The sequence below is a fragment of the Podarcis erhardii genome, assembly GCF_964252035.2.
Source record: "Podarcis erhardii genome assembly, chromosome: 12".
Lineage (NCBI taxonomy): Eukaryota > Metazoa > Chordata > Lepidosauria > Squamata > Lacertidae > Podarcis > Podarcis erhardii.
The window spans coordinates 7,928,827-7,948,593 of NC_138513.1; the positions used below are offsets into that span (position 1 = coordinate 7,928,827).

Here is a 19,767-nt window from a genome sequence, read left to right on the forward strand (position 1 = left end):
GTCTTGTGCTATCTAGAACAGCTTATCTGAAATTTTGCCAATACCCTTGCAGCAGAAAGGAAATATTAGTTTGTTGCTGTCACCATCAGTTCCTATGACTGCAAATGGGTTCGGTGGTATAATTAATCAAATTCTCTATTACTTTTTTTAAATTATTATTTCAAGCTGTCTCAGTTCCTCAAGTTCCTCAGTAAACCAAGTTCTACATGCCTATGGGAAAGGACACTGGGGAGCAACTGCCAATAGCCATATTCAGTCACCCATTCCAGAAATCAGGGGTGCCAACTTGAATAAAATATTGGGGGGTGCAAAGTAAGCCCTGCCCTGCATAATCAATCACATGATGCGGTACATGGACACCACTTGAATGGCAGTGTCCATCAACTGGGGCAGCAGCCCCCTCAATTCCCCTGGCTCTCTAATTCCCCAGGCTCATCACCCACTATTCCACCATGCACCCCAAAACATCCAAATAAATACCTGTCAAGCTAAAGACCTATATTGCTTAAAAGACTTCTACAAAAATGACAGCCCCATATCAAATACCTAGGAAATACCTATCGGGAGTGAACATAGGCCATTAGTACCAAAATGTATGGGAAACCACCCTATTAGAAAAGTTAACCAACAAACTTAAACCAGCATAGGGGCAAGCAAAGGAGGACGCGTTCACCCCACTGTGGTACCCCTTTATCACATACACAGCACAACAAGACAATGACCTATGCCCCCCCCAACAGCATATGAATCAGTATGGTTAACCTGACCCAACAACCTACCCTCACACACATACATACAAACATGCCCCACCGCAATCAGCTGAATGCAACCAACCAAGTTCTGGCCTCTGGATGCCAACAAAAACAAATAACTATATAAATAAAGGACCTACCCATGAGACGCTGACACAAAAACCACACACAAACACTATACAGCAGAATGAAAAGATCATTATCTCCCCAACCCTCTCCCTCCCATCTTCCGTCCCCACAATGCCTAGTACAATAGTGTCTCATACTGAATGTAAATGAACTGTGAAAAAGAAGAAAGTGAAGATGCTTTATGTACATTTCCTTGCTTATTTGTTTTCTATCACAAAAAATCTTCAATAAAAACTAATTTAGGAAACACAGAAACATCTCTCACATTACTTCCTGAATCCCCAGAGCACCTGGGAACCCAGCAGGCTCTGTAAATCTCTGGAGGTGACCTGTTCTAATTGGTCCTCCACCATGTTAGATATAGCTAGCTGTATGTCTAGTCACGATTACCTTATTTCAGTAACCAGAGTACCAGGGCACTAGTTCAGGTGTAGAACCATGAGTAGTTCAACATGTGTCCTTTTATACATTGTCTACTGTGTCTCGCAAGGTGTATCTAATTACATAGCATCCATTTATGCTTTTAAACAAATCAAACAGGGCAATGAAATATTCATGATAAATTAAGAATTGACATAATTAAGTCACAAACAAGGTGTTTCTTGTCTTTCTACTTTATTTCAGGAAAATGAACAGCCAAGTTTTGAAAATAATGTGTGGGCATATCTCTATTTTGTGGCTTTTATCATATTTGGATCGTTCTTCATGCTAAACCTCTTCATTGGAGTTGTTATTGACAATTTCAACCAACAAAGGAAAAAGATAAGTACTCACATGAGTTACAAAATATTTCACTCCCATAAAGATTGTCTAATAGTTGGATAGAAATGGTGAAAGCTTTGTGTTCAGTACAGTGTTGTAATAGACTGCAGCTGATAATGTCCAAGACATTGTTAGTTCAAGGCCAAAATCAGAAAGAAAATAATCCTCAGTACCACTTGTCCTCTTCAGGAGATATCAGATTACATTACATGGGAACCAGAACAGAATCATAGAATTGTAGAGTTGGAAGGGATCATGAACGTCATCTAGTCCAACCCCCTGCAATGCAGGAATCTTTTGCCCAACATGGGGCTCAAATCCATGACTCTAAGATTAAGTGATTAAGAGTCTCGTGCTTTGCTGACTGAGCTACCCCACAGTAGCTTGCCTGGCTGGGTCATAAGGAAATTCTTTATGAATTTCCTTATCTTTCCTCCAAGGTGCTCAAGATTGTGTACACAGTTCCGCCCCCTCCCTATTTTATCCTGTGCGGTAGATTAGTCTGAAAGATGGCGGATATCTCAAGGTCACCCAGTGAGCTTCATGACTGAGTAAGGAGTGACACTAAAAAATGGATTTCCTTTTGACTGATTAGCAGAAAGCAAGAAAAGTAGCTTTAGGAAGGGGTATTCATAGATCCTGAAGAAGAGGGTAAGGGGATCCATCCAGAACATTGGAACTTCTGGTTCTCTCATTGTTTTGCCACAATTGTGATGCCCTACAATTCATGGCATAGAAAACTTGTGGAACTGTTTTCATTTCATCTAGACCTTATATTTTAGACAGTGGTGCTCATAGTTGGTGGTAGTGGTGGAAGCACCATGAACCACCACTGATTTTGAAGGATATCCAGCCATAGTCTTCACCATGAGCCTCCATAACTGTGACTACAGATGGTAATGTAGCTTTACCAGTTAAATTTCCTGTAGTGCTAGAAAGTACTTCGTTGGATTTGCATAAAAGCTTGATATCTTCAGGCAGAAAGATGCATTTTGTATTTATTTCCTTATACCTAGGTGGAGAACTCATTTTTATGTCAGACGAACAGAAGAAATATTATAATGCATTAAAAAAACTTGGTAACAAGAAACCACTTAAGCCCGTTCCACGGCCGCAGGTAAGACAACCACTAACAATAAGTGCATTTCCTTGTTTGGTTTTGGAATTAACTTGGAACTACCTTTCAAAATCTAGTATAACAGGTTATTTAGTGGTCAACATTTTGCCTTTTGCTTTCATAGTGAAAATTCTTTACTTATTTCAATAGGTTTACTCTGTGTAAGATGAAAGAAATTAAGCAAAATTAAAAAAATTATAGTAGTGAAGAAAATGCATTTTTAAACAAAGGCCCATATAACTTGACTTGCTCTTGTAACAAGCATTATATCAGTGATTGCTGCCAGTTTTGTTTTGTTTAAAAATGTGTTATGCAACCAGATAATTAACGCCACCATCAAAATATAAACAGGAAAATCACATCAATTTTATCATTACGTTTGTCTGCTTGGCAAGCAATCCCCAGATTCCCAGCTTTTATTATTTTTTGAGGAAGTTTCTAGGATTCTTAGAATCTGAGATGAGGCACAATGTTCAGACACTATTCTTCTCAATTTTTATTAGCAATTTGACTGCTCCACCTTTTCAGTGTTTTGCTTCCTCACCCTCACCCCCTGAAAAAAGTGGGAGAGATGTACTTGTGGGATGTGGGTGTCAGCTTGTAGTTTTTCTGGTACTGGGGGCTGCTCTCTGTTGTTAGACAGTGTTTATGGAATCAATATTGTGTATGGGAAAGCAGTACTATGTGGACTTCACAGCCAAGACCAGCAGGACATAGCTAACTTCCCATGGTAAGCCTGAGGTCATCTGGGGTGGGGAGGAAGCAGCAGCAGTGATGGTACTCTTATTTTGTGTTAAGTCGTGTCCCCTGCCATGGCATGTTGTGTTACGCCACATTCTTATGGCAACCATTTTTTGACTGGTGCCCAAAAGGTGCCTGCTCGTCTGAAAAGGTTGTTGATTCCTGCAATAGCCCCTTTTCATATTAACCCACATGATCCAGATATGAGAGTCATAAGAAGAGAAAAGGACCAAACAAGGTGTTTAGTCCAGAATTCTAGCTTGTGCAATTCAATAAATAGTGAAATAATGCAAACTAGGGAACTATATTCTACATGTAAAACATATATCTACATATCTTTATCTAACAACAAGAAAATTACTTTCCTATCCTAAATACTGTACTCAAGCAAAAATCTGTCCCTATAGTCTCTTAAAAGACAATTTTCTGGTTCTCTTGCAAAAGATTCTTCTCTTCTTCTTTCATCCATAGCTATCAATTAGTTTTATCATATAAGCAAATACAAGTTAAAGCAAAATTTAAAAAAAAAACCAGTGAGAAACAGCGAAAAAGTACAGAATTATGTTATTTGCCTCAAAGAAAAGGGGAAATTATTAGTGAGTCAGTGGTGCCAATGCAATGCTTTTTGCTTTTTCCTCCCTTTTGCCACAGAACATGTACCAAGGACTTCTTTTTGACATTGTAAACAAGAAAGCATTTGATATTTTCATTATAAGTCTAATTTTATTGAATGTGGTGATCATGGCAGCAGAACATGAAGACGAAGGGGAAGCTGTTAAGAGCCTTCTTGAAAATATAAATCTTGTATTTGTCGCTATCTTTACTGGAGAGTGCATCATCAAAATGTTGGCTTTGAGACTGTATTTCTTCAAAGACGGTTGGAATATATTTGATTTTGTGGTTGTGATTCTTTCAATACTTAGTAAGTAAAAAAAAAAGTTCATGTACATCAGGGTTTTGCAAATGCAAAAATGTGAGCTTGGACTAAGTCTGCATACCTAAGAAGGTGCCAATTGTATTAAATTATAGAGTTCAAGGAATCTGTGTGGTTGCAAGAATGTCATTTGGTGTAGAATATGGTCGGAGGGATGGATGTCCAGATTGAGTAAATAGACATGTTCCATTTGCTGAATCCTCATGCTTGCTCATAGATCCAGGGCCTGCCTGCTCATAAGATGGGCTAATGCAGGTGACAGAACACCAAGATATGTTTCCCCTACAGCATCCCAGATGCCACTTGTAGTGGTAGTGACCGGAGATCTTGTGCACTCTGTGAGATCTTGCAAGAGCTCCATCACATCTCACTGGAGCCAGTCATTGTTGTCCTCTAAACAGGCATTCAGATAACAATTCTTTTAGCATGGCCTAAATATAGACCTAAATATTTAAGTTTGGCTTAGCTTAAACTGTAAATAATGCATTGTTGCTGGATTTTTCAAAAAATGAATTATTTTAATAGGTTCTGCAGCTGGACAACTTCGAAAAGCACTTGATTTCCCTCCTACAATCCTGAGAATAATTCGAGTAGCCCGTGTTAGTCGACTACTGAGACTTATCAGAGGAGCCAGAGGGCTTCGGACCCTCCTTTTTGCATTACTGATGTCCCTTCCTTCTCTCACCAACATTGGGCTTCTCCTTTTTCTGATCATGTTTATTTATGCTATTTTTGGTATGTCTAACTTTGCCTGTGCAAGTTGGCAAGGTGGGATTGACAACATTTTCAACTTCCAAACCTTTGGCAGCAGTATGCTTTGTCTCTTCCAAATAACAACATCTGCTGGCTGGCATGACCTTCTCAACCCAATGCTGAACACTGAGAACATCACTTGTGCTCCCAATTTAGGTGGAAATGGTCCCTGCGTAAACAGGAGTGTGGCAATTGCCTATTTTGTAAGCTACATCATTATATCATTCCTCATTGTAGTTAACATGTACATTGCTGTCATCATAGAGAACTTGAATGTTGCCACGGAGGAAAGCACAGAACCTCTAGGTGACGATGATTTTGAAATTTTTTATGAGATTTGGGCAAAATTTGATCCTCGCGCAACCCAATTTATTTCTTACTTCGCACTTTCAGACTTTGCTGATGCTCTAGCAGAACCTTTACGCATACCCAAACCAAACAGGCAACAGCTGATGTTAATGGACCTTCCTATGGTAAACGGAAATAAAATCCACTGCTTGGATATTTTGTTTGCTTTTACCAAAAGGGTATTGGGAGAATATGGGGACATGGGTCCACTTGAGACCCAGATCGAAGAAAAGTATCCAGAGAAGATTGCCAATGAACCCATTATAACGACTCCCAAGCGAAAAGAGGAGGAATCTGCTGCCATTATTCAGAGGGCTTTCAGGATGTATCTCCTTCACCAAGCAGTGAAAGAAGTCTGTCAGGAAACCTGCAACAGCCCCCCCTTGGAACACATACAAAAGGAGGAAGGTGGGTCTGCAGTCACACTTAGTGAAAACGAAGACAGTCAGTCAAGTAACTCCCACAGCCCATCTCCCGTATCTATTCCTCCATCTTACAGTAATGTCACAGGCACCACTAATGACATTATTCAAGTGAAGATCACAGAGACTAGTGAACCCAAGTGATTTACAGTTCGCTATTTTTCTTGTCGCAATACAATTTTCCAGGAAGTGTAACACTACAAAAATATTTCCATCATTATAGCCACCTTTATTTAACACTTAACTGTGAAGCTTTCCCTCTTGATGCTCTTAGCAAGAATAAATATTGCAACTGGAAAGTCTTCAGTAATAGTTAAAGGAGAAAAGATTTGTACGTTTACTGCTTAGCTTTATTAACTGATTAGTTAGCATGTTATTTTGGTAGCTGTTGGGGCCACCATCAAAAAACATGAGCCATGGACTCCTCTTTATCTATGAATGCTTTGTGGTTACCCACCCCCCCCCTTATTCAAAAATACATTTTGGGACCAGGAAAGAGTCCAGTTGCCCAGAATAGTTTATCATGAGACATGGGCCTTGTGGTGCAACATGGCTACAACAAACTGTCTGATTCAGCTCCTTTGCAGAGAAAGACAAAGCAAAGGTGACCTGTAGCCAGTAAAAGCTGGTCTTCTAATTGTACAGACTGGCTAGTAAACCATACCTGGAGGCTTTTGTACAGATCAAGAAACATCATCTGATTTGCTCTATTTTGTGACTGGTCCCTCCTGTTCATTATTTGGCCAGAGCTTGTTGATAGTGCACAGATTCAATCCCTGAATGGCATCCTTCAGGTAACCAGTTCAAGATATGTTGTGGTTGTTTAAGACTGAGTTTTGTTTTAAATAAGTATCAGAGAAGGCATGGTGAGTCAATCCATTTGTGTCTAAATTAAATCTTATTGAATATATCATGGCTGCCCCTCCCATTACATGCCCACACATGGAAGTAATTTTTATACTACGTAACTGTTAAATTGTGTGTGGGAAATTATAATTCCTGCAAAACACTACAGCAATCACATATTTCTACTCATACAAGTCTGGCTGCATGTGTTCACACAATGTTTTAAAATAAGTGGGATTACTTACATCAATGTGATACTTATGTACACATACTGCACAAGTAAGCAAAGAAATGTACCTGCCTAATGTATATTATAAAATGATATTTCACAAACCATAGCAATTAAATAAAAACAGTTGGATTTTCAGATTTGCTGGCTGTTCTTGGTGGAAAATGTAGGTGCTGGAAACTTTTGTTCATATACGGATTCACGCAACATTGTCTGGGGCAAGGGGCAGGAGAATAGCAAGGTTACAGTGTCAGATTTCTACAGAGCCCTGGGTGTACATGAACTAGTTGGTCTGGAGACACAGACTTACAAGGGATATGGGGGAGCTGTCCATTTAGGGAAGACTGGCACTAATTCTGGAACACAATTGCTGAAACCATTGGAGAAGCTTTCCATACAGAAAATAAGGCAAGAAACAAGGAGCTGAATAAGACAGATGTTGCACCAGCGAGGCAACAACTGAAGGCTCTTGTAGTAGACCTTGCAGCCCGAGGGTTGCTGCTGTATCACCTGGCAAGTCCTGACAGTGGGGAAAAGTCTATTGCCTGGGGGAAATGGCTCCCTCTTACAGCATGAGTATGTCCTTCATTTAATTCCGAAGTCCCTTATTAACTAACTGCACTGGTTTTGGAAGCAAAATGAAGCAAAATACTCCAACTCTGATCTTTCTCCACCAGCAAGTAGACACTGCCTGTATCACTTCTGTGGCTGAATCCTAACAGTTTTCAAAGCACAGTCCCCACTGACCCTTCCATGGACTTTGGGGTGCTCCAGACCTGCTATATGTGGCCATATGCTTTTTTCCACCTTGCAAAAGTGGTTGTTGAACGCTTGGTGTGAAATATGTTGTAAAAAGTGACAGCTGCACAGCAGTCAAAACACCTTTAGGTGGCAGTATCTTCTAATATTTTAAAACATTAAAAGCTTTTAGTGCCCAGTACACCCCACAATTTCCCAATTACTGAAATAACGACTTGTGAAACTTTTTGCTCCACCACTGATTTTGGAAGTGGTCTCTGCATTTATTTACTAAATTCGAAAAGTCCCCAAGAGGCAAATGTCCCCACTTCCATCCTGAAGTCCCCTGCACTAGCTACACCCATTTTTTTTTTAAATAAGACATATCTTCACTACCAAATTATGCAAATTTTATATCACTTGCATTTTAATTGCTTCTCTCAATGAATCCTGGGAAATGTAGTTGATGAAAGGTTGCAAATTCTTTGCTGGTTCCATAGTACCAGAATTTTGGTGGAAAGAGGGGAAAACTAGTAAACATAGTAGAGTTCATGGATAAGTTATGAACTGAGAACTTCCTGGTTTATAGCACCTACATGTGACACAGGAAATCCATAATTCACATCTTCCAAAGCCAGTCTGTCTAAGAATTTACATTCCACCCTTCTAATGCACCATACAGGGTGGAATTTAATGCTAGTTACAGCCTTCTAAAAGCAGGCCCCAGGAGTGCAACCTGCTAAACTCCTTTCTTTAGTTATGGTCATCTGTACCCCAAACAGCATGTTATCTGTAAATGTATGTCATGGCAGTCTGACAATTCGTTTCATGGGGCATGTGTGGTGAGCAGGAAGGGGATTTGAAGCAGGAAAACTAGACAAGAAAAAACTAGAGTCTTCATATCCCACTATAATATTAGGAAACCTTAAACCATGTGGACAGGCAGATCAGGGTTACAAGTCCTTAGGAAATAACTTTGCATTATCTTTCTTGGTTTCTGAGACACCTTTCTTTAGAATTTAGATCAAGTCTTACTTCTTCAAAGTTGTGTAGGGAGAAGGAGGAATCTTGTAGAAGAGGGTGCATTGTGCATTCAAAAGCCATTTATTCTTCATAACGCCTCTCTAGGAAATGGCATCAATTATTTTATATAAAGATGCCATATTAGTTACTTGTGCTTGTCTTTATCAAAACTCAAAGGGCCACAGACCCTTGAAGAGCTAATGAAATTTGCAGGATGTGGTTAATAAAATATACAGGGAACTCTACCATAACTCATATACTATGGTTTATGACAGGGATTATTCATTGTGAAGATTGTTAACCAGCTACAGCTAAATGCAGCAATTAGAGATGGAATTTTATTATTTATTGCTCTCTCTCTCTCCACCCCCCAAGTATACTTTCTAGTTTATCTTAATATGCCATCAGCCAAGCACTATCTGCCCTTCTTAAAGATATGCTCCCCACCACAGAGGTGGATTTAGAGGGGTGCAACCAGTTTGGTCTCACTGAGTGCCCATAATATAAAATAACAATAATGACAATAACCATAACAATAATAATTTATTTATACCCCGCCCATCTGGCTGGGTTTCCCCAGCCACTCTGGGTGGCTTCCAACAGATTAAAAACAGAGCAAAACATTTAAAACTTCCCTAAACAGGGCTGACTTCAGATGTCTTCTAAATGTCAGATAGTTGTTTCTTTCCTTGACATCTGATGGGAAGGCGTTCCACTGGGCGGGCGCCACCACCAAGAAGGCCCTCAGTGCCAGAATTCCATTTAGAATGGAGCACGAGAAGCGGGGAGAGGGGTGGTGGTGCCCAATTTTGGCATTGCACAGGGTGCCACTAAAATCTGAGACCCAAGTTCTGCCAGCCCCCCCCCAACCTATTTCCTTATGAGTAACCCCTGTTTGACTCACTAACGCATTGCAACTTGTGCTTGTAACACTGCGTGCAATGCCTTGGGATTAAGTGGCGTGAGATCTCAGAACCGCCCCCCCTCCATTGATGCTATGGCATCAATCCATGTTGCCTGTGCTTTTTGAACTTACCCAGGAGTCAGGCTGGGAGATACATCTTGCCAACATTTTATGCCAGCCTTCACCAGCCTGGTGAACACTTTTTTCAGAGTGGAAAGTTTTGTTTGAAAAGCGATGCTCTTTTTGAAAAACAAAATCTCTCTTTTGCCGCAAAATCCCAAACCCATCCTTTTTTCTTGGCAAAACATTTGCCAAATGAGGGGGATGGGATCAGGCTGGGCACTTTACTGTGGCTTGCCTACTTTAGAGTGGATGCAGAGATGATGCATAATATTACACTACAGATACAATGTCTACTTTGAAGGAGGCAATCAGAGGCAATATGCAGAGCGTAGTCCTTTCCCCCATCTCTCTATCTCTTGCCAAGAGGTTTGTGCTGCAAAGAAATGAGCTGAACATTTGTATCTGCCCTTTCCTGAAAGATTACTCAAAGGGGGGGGGGGGTCCAAACCATTTATTGAAAACGGGACTCCTGTTTCGGCATAGGCATAGAACATATGCCTTTCCCCTGCCCTTTTAATTTATTTCATAGCATGTATGTAGCACTTGATTGTAAAAAACAACCAAACTCAAATCAGTTTAGAAAAAGAACTAAGCAATGAAATTACCAGTAAAAAAGTTTTTAACACTATCTAAAACTTTCCCCTCAAAATTCAAATCAATGATACCCTAAAAAGCAGGTTGAAATGTCAGCATTCTACATATCTGGATTGTTATGTACTGAAGCTGTTCGACAGTGGAATTTGCTGCCAAGGAGTGTGGTGGAGTCTCCTTCTTTGGAGGTCTTTAAGCAGAGGCTTGACAACCATATGTCAGGAATGCTCTGATGGTGTTTCCTGCTTGGCAGGGGGTTGGACTCGATGACCCTTGTGGTCTCTTCCAACTCTATGATTCTATGATTCTATGATTCTAAGTTCTCACCCTGGGCCAGCAGGGGGATACTGTAGATAGTTTTCACTCAGGTCCACATATGCAAATAAGGGATCGAAAGTGACGTTCAGTGATTGGATAGTTACAGAAAATGGTTACTGTTGCATTCTAGTGGAGCTCTATATAAGCAGGCTGGCTGAACTCTTCAGTTCAGTTCTGTTCTGGCCTGTGAATAAACAAGAGCTGTTTGAAGAACCACTGTGTCGTCTGATATGTTCACCCACAACTTAACATGGATAGGCTTGCCTAAATAAAAATGTTTTTAGCAGGCACTGAAAAAAGTACAGCGAAGGTGTCAGTGGGCAGAGAGTGCTGCTACACTAAAAGATTGATTTCTTACAATTAGGTTTTACACAAAATAATTGGAAGCTCTCATTCAATGTATCATAGCTATGGCCTGTTTTACACACATACGTTCATGTGATCGCTTGTTCTTTGAACGCCTGCTTCCCCTACTACTACTATTATTATTAAGTAGCTTCTGTATGAACAGGAAACACATCTTTCTCTCCTGGAAGCCATTTGCACGAAGAAAATCAAGCCAGATCCTGAGATCCCCTCCCACCGATAAATGCCCAGGTCTTTGCATTTGGAACCTGCAAGCCTTTCCAGTAACCTGAGCATTTCATTAGCACATGTTTGATTGTTCTGGAGACACATTGTTTCAGTGGTACTTTTGTTTTGGAGGGTTTGGGGGGGGGTGTAAGCCATCACAAATGGGCAGGAGAGGCAGGATATAAATGTTTTAAGTGACACCTGATGAATTTAAATGTGATTTTAGAAATATGCTTCAAAGGGTTGCTTGATGCTTCTCTTTAATCTGCACCCAGCCACTCACATTGCCTCACCGTATCTCTAAAGGGTCCCTGATGCTTTTCTGACATGCAATAGATTGCTTTCCTTCTCTAAGAGTTGGAAAGACTCACCCCTCCTTGCTGCTTTCTGCTTAAGTAGGTGTTGAGCAAATTACCCCACACTATTTTAGCATGCATTAGGCCATTAAAGAGCTGAACATTCCTTTTGTAACCAAATGATTTCACCATGCGTTTGTATTTGCCATTTCCTGTTACTCTTTAAAGTGAGTTCCTGTTACCCTGTACTTAAAATGGTTTATATGCAGATGTGTAACTTCTGCGAATGAACATAATGCGTGTCTAAATCAATTCATTGGGGTAATAATAATAATAATAATAATAATAATAATAAGTGATCAAATCACGTTCTGTACATTAGTAATACTAAGAACAATTTCCATTTAAGATCTATTAACCTTTTTTGCAATCAGATTAATTTTTGGGGGGTCAAGTCAGCTTGATATTGCTTTCTTAATTTCAGTGGCATAGCGTGGGTTGTCAGCACCCGGGGCAAGGCAAGTAATTTGCGCCCCCTAACCCGTGGATTTGCGCCCCCTAACCCATGGATTTGTGCCCCCTAACCCTAACCCCCAGATGTTGTGTTGTGCCCGGTGCGCCCGGCCCCCCCTGCACCCCCACGCTACGCCACTGCTTAATTTTGATTCTCAGAGCTCTTAACATAATTCAATTAAATCACCAAGTTGAGCAGAATAAAGAAGGGTACTGTTTTCAATGGATGGTAATGGAGAGCAAAATATGTCCCACAATTCATAATGTGTCTTATTTTAGGGAGTTTATTACTGAAGGTAGCTTGTCATTTTCTGATGAAACCAGTTAGCTTTGTAAAAATAATAATAAAAAAAGATTCCACACCACTGTGATTGGTTATTGTTGTTATTGTTTCTCTTTTACCTTCCTCATCGTTGGAGAGGAAATAGGACCCCCATCCTCTACTCCCTTACTGGACGAAGAACCTGATAAATTGCTATATATAGTTACCTCCCAGTTATTCCAAGAAACTTCCCATGACATAGTTTATTGAAGTTAAGTAGACTAGAAGAAGTGAAGCAGAGAGACGTATCACATGCAGGTGTTTCCCACCTGTGGGGACCAGAAAACTGCCTGCTAAAAGAACAACTACAGATGCTGCTAAAACTTTTATAATCTCTGACACATTTACAGAGTCCTATGGGCGAGGAATCTATTCATTCATTCATTCATTCATTCAGCATCACTCCTAGTTTAGATGGGGGTGCCCTGCATTGATTTGGAAGTGGTTTCCATATTGGCCAGGCCATCCTTTCTGCAGGAACAAAACAAGTAGTACTTGCAATGGCATTATTTTGAGAGGCTCTTATGAGCCTGAAACATGATCCTCAGGATCCCCTGCAAACTTGCAGAGGATTCCGGGGGCATCCTTCCAGTTTGGGGTGGACCAGCTTATTTGAACATATATTTGGAATGCATTTGCCAGTTGCCTGGCAACTCAACTCAGCCGTCGAGTGAAACTGTCAGCAGAGGCCCTTAGAGAAATTAAGAGACACGTCGGTTCTGACTGGGGACTTGCTGGATAGAAGACTCATAGGGAATATAAGAAGCTGCCTCATACCATGGGCATAGCCAGGGGAGTGCAGGGGAGGTAGCTGCCCCCCTAAATCAAGTAAATATATAAAAAATATTTAACTAACTGACCATTTGTCTTACAGATAACTCAGTCCCCCCCCCCAACATAAATCCTGGCTACACCCATGCCTCAAACTGGCCTCTCTCTCTCTGGCATTTGATTGCCACACCATAACGCAAAGTACTCTGAATGCTTCCATATCTTAAGCAAAAACCTAAGTTATTGAGAAGGACTGGGAGAACAAAAAGAGTATTCACCTGGCACTAAACAAACCACAACAAAAGGACCAGGCAAGACTCTTATAGAAGGAAATCCCATAACTGGGGTGCCAATACTGAAAAGGCCCTCTCTTTTTGTTTTGGCACTGGCACTCTGAGCACAGCCCCTGAAAAGGATCCTAAGGTTCAGGTACGTACGTGTGGGAGAAGGTAGTCTTTCAGGTAATCTGGTCCCAAGCTGCTTACAGGTTTAAAGGTGAAGACCAGCACTCTAACTTGGGCCCAGAAATGGAATGGAAGCAGTGCAGCTGACAAAGCAGAAGTATAATATGGTCAAACTGCCCAGTCCCATAGAATAATCTTGCAGCTCTATTCTGGATCAAATGCAGTTCCTGGACTATTTTTGAAGGCAGACCATACGCATATATTGAAGTTGTGTAAAAGGGAAGTATTGGCTATTCAGCACCTGACTATCTACCTGACATCTACCTATTTTGGCTCTCTGGGATCTGAGGCAAATGTCTGTCCCATCAACTCCTACCTGATTCTTTTAACCAAGGATGTAAGAAATTTAGCTCAGGACCTTCTGTCTGCACTTCTACATAGTCCACACCACACATTACATAGCAGAGACGCAATTTGGATGCTCCAGTGCTTAGCAAACCCTTAATTAGCTAGCAGCAGCACAGCTAAGGAAGATGTGTCTTCAGTCTTTCCCCCAAGTCATTTTGGCAGCAGGAGAGGGCTGTTGCCTTTTGTGCCTTGTTTGTGTGATCCCCATAAACACCTTGGTCTGATCCAGAAGGCCTTTTCTTATGCTTTTACTTTTCTTGTGTTTGCGTTTGAGAAACCCTGCCCTTTCAGAAACATCTGGAAAGGCTTTATCTCTGATAGAACTCCATAGCTTCCTTCGTATGGGTTTTGCTGTAAATAGCCGTGCATTAGTTTTAATGAGCACTGCTCTTTGCAAGCAGTAAGCATATATACAATACTGAAAGGTTTCCCATCTTTAAGAATTAATTCCTCTATCAAATGTCCATTACCATCCATTCAGTATTTACTTTGTCCATTTCGTTTAAGCTGCTCTCTGTGCCATATCTAGCCCCAAAGGGAATTGCTTAGCCTCTTAGAGTCATTTCTCTGTTCCTGCATTCTGCAAACTCAACCCAAAATGTCTTACTCTCTCTTTTTGTTGGAGTGGTAGAGGACAACAGTTGGCTCATCTTTGTTGTCCAAAGATCAGCATTATTAATATTTGTAGTTCCCTGTTCTCAGATATGTGCTCCTCAGGTTTACCCAGATTGCCTCCTTCAGTATGTGTCTACTTGTACTCTCATTTCATCAGCGGACTCCCTGCTTTGTAAATTCTGCCATCTAACATTTAGCACAGAGCATGCAAGACAGGACTTTTCTGGCTGTGGCACCTCAATTGTGAAATGCACTGCCTCTGAGGCTCACTTGGCTCTACCACTGTTTGAGTTGTGAATGGTGAAAATAAGCAAGGCTTTTGGAAAATTATTGTAAACTGGAAACTATACAGCCTGCTGTTGTTCTTTTTCCTGCTCGCCACCTTATTACTGTGGTTCTTCAATACTCTCATTGCAATATGACACCATGCGACCATACCTTCATTTTTACACTTTGAAAGTTATTCTGTTCAGGCTGTGATTGCTGTGCTAAACCTTCACTCAATTCCATACACAAAACCCCCATAAGAATGCCAGTATCTGGCATCAATTGGAAGCATGAAGGGGATGGTTACATCACAAAGAAGCAAATCTAATTGAGCACATTGACAGCACTATAGTGCAACAAAAGCAGGACCAAAAAAACCATTGCCACCCAACTTCTAGCACCAATTGCTAATGAAGCAGTACAACTGCCCTGAAGCTTTTGCAAGTATTGAATGCAGGCAGGGCCAGCCCAATACATTTTGGCACCTGAGGCAAACCACAAAATGGCTCCCCCTCTCTGCCGGGCAAGGGTGAGTGAAGATCTACGTCAGGGAGCAGGGGAAGAATAAAGAACTACATTGGGATCTGCTTCCTCTGGGCTTCTGCTGCTTGAGGTGATCGTCCCACCTTGCCTCATGGGCGAGCCAGTCCTGAATGTAGGATCACATATAAGCACCCTAATAACACCAACAACACAAATAATCATGAAAGCACAATAAAAGGGATGTATAGAGGGAACCTTAATGTTTCTTCCATTGACTATTACACGTGCTCCTTGTTCTTCCTCCCTAAGAACTCAGCACAACAAACAGGGATTGTTTTATTTTACCTTATAATAACAACCTTGTGAAAGTCACTACCGTGGTACCTTAGGTTAAGTACTTAATTCATTCCGGAGGTCCGTTCTTAACCTGAAACTGTTCTTAACCTGAAGCACCACTTTAGCTAATGGGGCCTCCCGCTGCCGCCGGGCCGCCGGAGCACAATTTCTGTTCTCATTCTGAAGCAAAGTTCTTAACCCAAGGTACTATTTCTGGGTTCGCGGAGTCTGTAACCTGAAGCGTATATAACCTGAAGCGTATGTAACCCGAGGTACCACTGTACATCATTTTTGATTGGGGATTTCAACCTGGGCTACCCTAGTCCAAATCTAACCACCATATTGGCTATCCAGTCATCCAGTTTTCTGCATTGTTGCTACCCATTTGGAACACTGGGTAGTGTTTTTCTGCAGGGACTGAATTAGAGGAGGAGTCACCTAAAGAGTGCTGAGCCACACACCCTTCTGAACCATAGCTTTTCTCTCATCTTTGTACTAAGCTGCAAACTCATGGAGAGCCAGTGTGGTGTAGTGGTTAAGAGCGGTAGTCTCGTAATCTGGGGAACCGGGTTCGCGTCTCCACTCCTCCACATGCAGCTGCTGGGTGACCTTGGGCCTCTCAGCCCCACTCACCTCACAGAGTGTTTGTTGTGGGGGAGGAAGGGAAAGGAGAATGTTAGCCGCTTTGAGACTCCTTAAAGGGAGTGAAAGGCGGGATATCAAATCCAAGCTCTTCTTCTTCTTCTTCTAATTGCAATGAGAAGCCAATTTTATGCAGGAGAGAAAAATCCGCAGAGAACGTCTCCAAAGAAGCCTTTAGACCTGTCCCTTATTCAAAGTCCTATATTCATTATTCCTTTTCCTCAAGTCAAAAACACTTGCAGAGATAATTATCCAGCCAATCATGCAATCAATGTACCATCAGGCAATTGCCCAGTTTGTCATTACCTGATTATAATCACTTTCCAAGTATGGATGCAGGAACAATTAACAGCCAGTTTTCTTCCAAAGTCTCAATTCCCAAACATGCAGACAAAAATAGTCCCATGGAGTACTCCTTCTTGTTGTAGCAACATAAGCCATAGCAAACTGGCAGTGCAATCATGAGAACAGCATCAGTCTGCATGCTTGTGTGTCGGAATTGAAACACTCAAAGCTTCATTCTGCTATTAATCTTTCAGGCTGAATTCTTTAACCTAAGACTGCCAGAATATTAGGGTTCTAGATTCAGGTAGGTAGCCATGTTGGTCTGACGCAGTCGAAATATATAAAGAAATAAAAAAATGTCAAGTGCACCTTAGAGACCAACTAGGTTTGTTCTTGGTATAAGCCTTCGTGTGCATGTGTAATTAGAAAGCTTATACCATGAACAAACTTAGTTGGTCTCTAAGGTGCTAGTGGACAATTTTTAAAAGAATTTCTGGGGTCAGTTCAAATCAGCAATTGCTTACTAAAAACGTGTTCAGATTAGTTCAGAGGGGCTCAAGCCCCACCAATGTGCTAGAACTGTGATCTCGGAAATCTAGCACACAATCTGCAACGAAAAATGCTTGAGTTCATTTGCAGCTTTCTAGTTTAGGAAAACAAGATTAATTAAGGGATGTGACAATGGTATATATAAATGGTGTGGAAGAGAAACTAGATAGGGAAAAGTCTATCTTCCTCCCTCATAATGCTAGAAGTTGGGGCCATCTGATGAAACTGAATGATAAAGGATTAAGGACCTACAAAAGAAGTACTTCTTGTACACAGGACATAGCTAAACTATGGAATAGATGCACAGATTCAAAAGCTGGGTCAAGTTATTTTGACACCTCATGAGAAGAGAAGACTCCCTGGAAAAGACCCTGATGTTGGGAAAGATGGAGGGCACAAGGAGAAGGGGACGACAGAGGACGAGATGGTTGGACAGTGTTCTTGAAGCCACCAGCATGAGTTTGACCAAACTGCGGGAGGCAGTGGAAGACAGGAGTGCCTGGCATGCTCTGGTCCATGGGGTCATGAAGAGTCGGACACGACTAAATGACTAAACAACAACAAAAAGGCAGAAAATCCCACAAGTACCTCTCCCCTTCCTGACACGAAATGTATGACAATCATAAATGAAGCAACTAATAATTTACTACCCCTTTCATTACACCACAAAAACAACTGTATGGAGAAACCTTCCCCCTCCACCTAATTAGGGCTGGCCCAGATAAGGCAGCTTCTTATGTCCAGGCCCACTGTAGGATCTTACGGCTTGGAACTATTCTTCTGTAGCCACCCAGAAGTCAGATTAAAAATTTGGGTAGCTAGAACTACACCTTGAAAGGGAGCAAACTGAGTTTGGCCAAGGAGTCATTTGATTGGTCTGAATGTGCTGCCTCTTCTAGGCGCTCTTAATTTGACATAACATAAGCCAAGACAGTGATGCCAAGTGGCTGAGTAAATCTATCTCAATGCCGTGTGGATTACGGTAATTTAGCAGCATGGTCGAGGTTTCCCCAAAGCTTTCCTGGAGCATCAGTCCAATCTACCCTACAACAATACCTGTAGAGAAAGTGTGGTGCAGTGGCCAAAGTGTTGGACTTTGACTGCAGGGAACAGGGCTCAAATTTCTTCTAGTCTTTGAAGCTGGCTAACCTTGAATAACCCACTGTCTCTCAGCTTCACCTCCTTCACAGGGCAGTCATGAAAATAGGATGAGACAAGTCTGGGTACCTCTCACCTCTTTGGAAAGCCAGGAGTCAGATGTGAAAAATATATCCAGAAGTATTTCTTCATAGCACCAATTATCATTATTGATAGTGGGGTGGCCCCATGCATGCATGATGCCCAGAGCAACTGCCCCCATTGTCCCTCCCCAAGAGACTGGTCTTCATCTTCAACCACAATGAACCCTAAGCAAATGCAGCCAGTTCAATATTTTCACTCCCATTCTCCTTTTTCCTCTTCACCCCATACTATTAGAATTTAGACCCACATTATCCCGTAAAGTGCCATGCATAGCGATGGTGAAGACTCATTTGCCCAGTCAGGGATCCTAGAGTCTTATCTAAACTGGTTGATGATGCAGTTTAGTATCCCAGCTCAATCATCCTCCCTTGAGTGTTTGCTGACCTGAATAATGAATCCCAAGGCTCTGTGATCCCATTTCTTTTCCTCACATCCCCAGATTAGTGTGTACTTGCTATGAAACTGTAAGTTTCGTTCAACTTTGCCAAATGGCCAATTCGCACAATTCCCCTTATCTGCTAGATGTTCCATGGTCCACACTGCCATGCTTAGTTTTCTTTAGAGGAGAGAGTACAGTGGAGATGTAAGGAGTTAGCAAGAACAAACTTTTTAAGGCACATAATCTTTCTGATCTTGTGTTCTCCTTTTCTTGAACGTTGACACCTTGCACTGTCTTCTTTCCTCTTTTTGCACCCTGGTTCACCAATGGAAGGGAGTCCAGGACAAGATATTGTGAATTACCTAGTGTGAATTTGCTGTGTTAAATTCATTTAACATGGTAGGTGGGTGATACAAAGAGATTTTTTTTGTGGCTCTTGTGCATGCCTGCATGACGTTCTTCACTTTCTTTTGTTACCTGTTTAATTTGCCCTGAGCTTTGGGAATGATTTGTTGAATGGTGCAGGAATCTGAAGCTAGTGAGAGACCCAAAATCCCAACTGCGTTGAAGCTCAATGCTTATCCCCTTGGATCCAGGGTGTAGAATTTTGAAACATTTCAAAAATTCCAAAAGCATGCTTTCTTTTGAGCTTGCCTATTCTTTTAAAATAAACACTTTTTAAAAGGTCCATTGGTGCAAGGCGACGGTGTATAGCTCCATCAAAAAAGAGTCTCGCTCTCTACAGGGCTAAAAGAATGTCTCCAAGGAAGAGCAAAAGAGGAGCCTTCCCAACTCTGCTTACTCAGGTTACAGTTTTCCCCAGGAGAATATGCAAAACCGCATTAGCCACTTTCAGCATCTAAACAAACACTCACTCTTCCCTCCCTTTCTCAACACACACCCCACAGACAAATGACTCTCTCTCTCTCTCTCAAACTGAGCTCTGACACCG

At 41.4% G+C, this 19,767-nt stretch overlaps 1 protein-coding gene and 1 long non-coding RNA gene across 3 annotated transcripts in view; one reads left to right on the forward strand and one right to left on the reverse strand.

Annotated features, from left to right (window-relative positions):
* The window catches only part of LOC309325876 (sodium channel protein type 5 subunit alpha-like), a 43,927-nt gene extending 36,754 nt beyond the window's left edge, over positions 1 to 7,173 (forward strand). For both annotated transcript variants that reach the window (XM_081834184.1, XM_081834185.1), the window contains 4 exons: positions 1,506 to 1,647; positions 2,660 to 2,760; positions 4,153 to 4,423; positions 4,961 to 7,173. In XM_081834184.1, the coding sequence (XP_081690310.1) occupies positions 1,506 to 1,647; positions 2,660 to 2,760; positions 4,153 to 4,423; positions 4,961 to 6,102 (1,656 nt within the window). In that variant the 3' untranslated portion in view covers positions 6,103 to 7,173. The remainder of the gene's footprint in view (positions 1 to 1,505; positions 1,648 to 2,659; positions 2,761 to 4,152; positions 4,424 to 4,960) is intronic.
* The window catches only part of LOC309326100, a 39,140-nt gene that overhangs the window by 3,036 nt on the left and 16,337 nt on the right, over positions 1 to 19,767 (reverse strand). The gene's annotated exons all lie outside the window — the stretch shown is intronic.